Genomic DNA, 4812 nt, shown 5'->3' on the forward strand with positions numbered 1-4812 from the left:
TCCTCCAACCCAGGCCTGGGTCGTCACTGTCTGCGGATGGATGGGACTTGCACGGGACAGAGCCCAGGGCTGTCTTGGTCATTGCTGCCCAGGATGGGGCCTGGAGAGGTGCTGAAGGTACGACAAATGAACACGGAAGACAGGCCAGGAGCTGGTAGAGGTGCGCCTGGCAGCGTGCCAGCCTGCGTAGGTTGCATTTCTGCAGGTGCCCAGCACTGTCTTGGCCCTCAGTCACCCCGGGCTGTGGCCATCTCCCTCCCCCCTGACCCAGAGCCCCCGAGGGCAGAGCACTGGGGAGCAGGAGCAGGGGCCGAATGAATGAGGGCTGTGAAGGGGGAGGTGGGCTCCAGGGGCCACGGCCCGCGTGTGTTGTCTGCGTGTAATGGAGTCTCTCCTGGGCTGCAGGTCTGTGTGTGCCCGAATGTGCGTGGGCTGCACATCGGCCTGACTTCTGCTTTTCGGTCATAACTGTGTTGGAGGGTCCGGGACTCTACTTTCCCTCTTGGGCCGGGTGCGCGTGTCTGTGAATTTAGGGGAGGAGTCCAGGTCTGTGTGTTTGGTGTCTGGGAACATCTGCAAATATTTTTTAATCTGTTGACCTTCGGCTCCTTCCCTGCGTCTCCGTCTCCGCCCCTTGGTCCCATTTCTCTGGCTCTGTGCCCTCTCATCCCCCCTGTAACCTGAGCCTCTGACCCGTCTTTCCCGGGTTCTCTCTGAGGGGGTTTCTCGCCCACTCAGTCTTTCTGCCGGACGCTCCCTCCGCTTTTTTCTCGGGGAGTCTCTTTCCCTACCCCAAGACTCTCTTTGTCTTGGGGCGGGGCGGGGGGGTCTTTGCCTCAGCCTCTCTTCTCATTCACATGGCTCCCTACTTCCACTTCCCAATTTGTCACAGCGCTGCCACCTTCAGGGGCCGTGAGGAAGGAGAGGAGGGAGAGGGACAGAGGGGGCCGGGGTGTCACACTGGAGTGGGCCCTGAGCTGGGATTTGGACGGGCTAGGCTGGGCAAGGAGAGGCCTGGACGCCAGACACTGAACTGGGGTGTGGCCCCCGTGGTGCTGCGGCGCGGGGGCCGGTCCTGGCCAGGCCCGGGAGGAGGCGTGCTGGCAGTGCCCCTGTGGGTGGGTTCAGACCTGGCCTCTCCCCACAGCCAGCGCCGGTGAAGCTAAGCCAGCGCCCCCGGAGCACGCACAACACGTCGCGGGGGCGGTAGATGAGTAAACAGTGCGGAGAAGGGGACATGAATGACTTGTTTGGGCAACAGTCCCCTGGAAGGAGGGGAAACAGAGGGTGGGTGGTGAGCAGGGTCAGGCCCTTGGATGCCAGGCGGTGGAGCTGGGACTGTGTCCTGTGGGTGACGGAGACCACAGATGGGTGGTGAACAAAGATCTCTGTGGGTCCCTTGTGGGGGGACTGAGGGCCCAGTGTGACCGAGAGGGGGGCCCTAGGAGCAGCTGGGGGATGGTGACCCCGCCCCCTGACATCACTGTCACATTATTGCGCTCAGATTGGCTGACCAATAAGCTGCTGCTTGCTATTATAATGGGTCCTAGCAACGGGTCTGACCTTGGGCTAACAAGAAAGGAGACCCCACCAGCAGCGGGGAAAGTGTGAGGGGAGAGGGAGAGCCTGCAGGGCAGGTGAGTTCCCTGAGGGCAGGACTGTCTGGCTGGGCCGTGTGGGTGAAGGGAGGCAGGGGCTTCCAGGACCAACCCTAGCTCCCTCAGCCCTATTCCCACCCCGGGGGCCACTGACCTGCCTGGCCCTGCCTGCTGGGACCTGCCCCAGCCCCTGCTCACCTCTCCCTGGGCCTTATCCTTACATGGCTTAGGGGGACAGGGTGCAGGGAGAGTGGGCATAGCATGGGAGAAATGCCCCCACCCGGGATGGGGGATCAGACCTGGTGGGAACAAAGTAATAAAGACAAATTCCTGTGGGGGGGGGGCGTGGACAAAGACAGCCCAGAAGACAAGGAGGGAGGCAAAGACGTGTAGCTGAACAGAGAGCTTCAGAGGGATGAGGGAGCCCAGGGACGTGCCTTTGAATCCTGGCTGGGCCTCTGTGCAGGGACCTCACTTGTGTAGTCTGAGCCTCGGTCCCTCTCTCTGATGGGGACAGTGATCCCTAGTGTGAGCTGGGCTTAGCAACCCAGGGCAGGTCTGGGTGTTTAAGGAGGACTCCCAGTGTCCAGGCATCCCCTCATGCCAGGCTCCTTCCGCCAGCTGAACCCCAGAAGGCTGGCCTACGGATAGATGGATGGGCTCACGATCGCACAGGCCTGACTTGCCCTGTGCGGTAGCAACGTTGTCTTCCGTGGTGCACTCAGGGCAGGGGAAGGGCTTCAAGTCACACAGCTGGGACTAATAAGGATAATAATGACGCTGCTGCTGGTAACACAGACCACCTGCTGTGGGCCAGGCACCATTTCAAATGCTTTCTATGTATTAACTCAATTCTCAAGAACCCGAGGAGGTGGTTTGCTATCATCATAGGTACTGGCCTCATCGTACAGATGACGGGAATGAGGCGGAGAGCTTCAAGTCACTAGTCCCAGTCACTCAGCGCGTACGTCGGGGAGTCAGGATCTGACCCTGGGTTCGGCTCCAGGGTCTGGGTCCCCTTCACCCCCCCTTCCCGCCGCTCCCAACCCTAGCAGCTGCAGGAGCATGGTGTGCTCTGCCTGCGCCCGGGTGCTGGGCTTAAGCCCTTTCCTTTGCAGGCCTGGCTACCACATTTGTGGGGCCTGGCGCAAAATGAAACCACAGGACCCGGGTCAAATATCATTAAGAGTTTCAGTCTTGAAGCTGACAGCTGAGCCTTCCAAGCCTGGGGCCCCGTGTGGCTGCCTGGGTCACAAGCCGCCATCAAACCTTTACCCTGAAGACTCCTGAGCACCGCAGAAGGCACGTCAGTCACTATGCCCTTTATGCAGAGGAACAGGCTCAGAGAGGTCTGACCTCTGCCCCAGGGCACACAGCAAGTCAGTGGCAGGGATGGGATGTGAGCCTGGGCCTGTGAGACTCCAAAGCCCCCTACCTCGTGTCGGATAATGTACCCGGGTTTTTTGAGAAGGGGCGGGCCAGAGGGACTTCCCTTATATCCTTGGTGTCTCTCTCTCCCTGCCCTGTGCCAAGGCCCAGGAGAAGTGAACAGCTCCCTTCTACCCTGCAGACGCTGAGGACCCCACGTCCCGTGACTCTCCCCCAGCCCCCGCGCCCCCTGAACCGCTGGTCACCATGGCTACTTCGAAGTTGCCAGCAGTGCCCGGGGAGGAGGAGACCACCATCCTCATGGCCAAGGAAGAGCTGGAGGCCCTGCGCACGGCCTTCGAGTCGGGCGACCTCCCGCAGGCGGCCTCCCGCCTCCGGGAGCTACTGGCCTCGTCTGAGAGCATCCGCCTGGAGGTGGGCATCACCGGCGAGTCGGGCGCTGGCAAGTCCTCCCTCATCAACGCCCTCCGTGGCCTGGGGGCCGAGGACCCCGGCGCGGCCCTCACGGGCGTCGTCGAAACCACAATGCAGCCCTCGCCCTACCCGCACCCCCAGTTTCCCGACGTGACCCTGTGGGATCTGCCGGGGGCCGGCTCTCCGGGCTGCCCGGCTGACAAGTACCTGAAGCAGGTGGACTTTGGCCGCTATGACTTCTTCCTGCTGGTCTCCCCCCGCCGCTGCGGGGCCGTGGAGACCCGCCTGGCCTCGGAGATCCTGCGCCAGGGCAAGAAGTTCTACTTCGTGCGCACCAAGGTGGACGAGGACCTGGCGGCCACGCGCACCCAGCGGCCCTCGGGCTTCAGCGAGGCGGCTGTCCTGCAGGAGATCCGTGACCACTGTGCCGAGAGGCTTCGGCTGGCTGGCGTGAGCGACCCCCGCATCTTTCTCGTGTCCAACCTGTCGCCGGTGCGCTACGACTTCCCACGGCTCGTGTCCACCTGGGAGCACGACTTGCCGGCCCACCGGCGCCACGCTGGCCTGCTCTCGCTGCCCGGTATCTCGCTGGAGGCCCTGCAGAAGAAGAAGGACATGCTGCAGGAGCAGGTGCTCAAGACGGCCCTGGTGTCGGGCGTCATCCAGGCCCTGCCCGTGCCGGGGCTGGCGGCCGCCTACGACGACGCGCTGCTCATCCGCTCACTGCGCGGCTACCACCGCAGCTTTGGCCTGGATGAAGACTCACTGGCCAAGCTGGCCGAGCAGGTGGGCAAGCAGGCGGGGGACCTGCGCTCCGTCATCCGCTCGCCACTGGCCAACGAGGTCTCGCCGGAAGCCGTCCTTCGGCTCTACTCGCAGTCGTCCGACGGCGCCATGCGGGTGGCCCGCGCCTTTGAGAAGGGCATCCCCGTGTTCGGTACCCTGGTGGCCGGCGGCATCAGCTTCGGCACCGTCTACACCATGCTCCAGGGCTGCCTCAATGAGATGGCCGAGGACGCCCAGCGGGTCCGCATCAAGGCCCTGGAGGAGGACGAGCCGCCGGCTGAGGTCAGCCTGGAGGCGGCCGGTGACCATGGTGTGGAGAAGCGGGGCTGCAGGGAGGGAGGCTGCGAGGAAGCACCGCTCTCGGCCGGCCGGAAGCTCGGCCTCCTCCTCAAGTATATTCTCGACAGCTGGAAGAAGCGTGACTTGTCGGAAGAGAAATGAGCGTGCGGCCCCCACCCCCTGCCTCACCCACAAACCGAGCCTTAACAAAAGCAGCTAAACAAAGCCAGTGTAGTGAAAACGTGCCCTGCACTTGCTGAGGGCGCCAGAGCTCCCATCTCGGCGGGGCGGGGGGCTTGGGCGGGGGGGAGGCCCAGGGGGTCTGAGCAGGCCTGTGGGACACACT

General features: G+C 63.2%; 1 protein-coding gene across 1 annotated transcript; it reads left to right on the forward strand.

Moving 5' to 3' along the window:
* Positions 1-3233: 3233 nt before the first annotated feature.
* IRGC (immunity related GTPase cinema) lies at positions 3234-4628 on the forward strand. Its single transcript, XM_028088122.2, has one exon. It carries the CDS (start codon positions 3234-3236, stop codon positions 4626-4628), a length of 1395 nt encoding a protein of 464 aa, XP_027943923.1.
* The last annotated feature ends 184 nt before the right edge of the window (positions 4629-4812 follow it).

Source organism: Eumetopias jubatus, unplaced genomic scaffold, assembly GCF_037043125.1.
Source record: "Eumetopias jubatus isolate StellerSeaLion01/CBP00866 unplaced genomic scaffold, mEumJub1_p1.0 scaffold_10, whole genome shotgun sequence".
Lineage (NCBI taxonomy): Eukaryota > Metazoa > Chordata > Mammalia > Carnivora > Otariidae > Eumetopias > Eumetopias jubatus.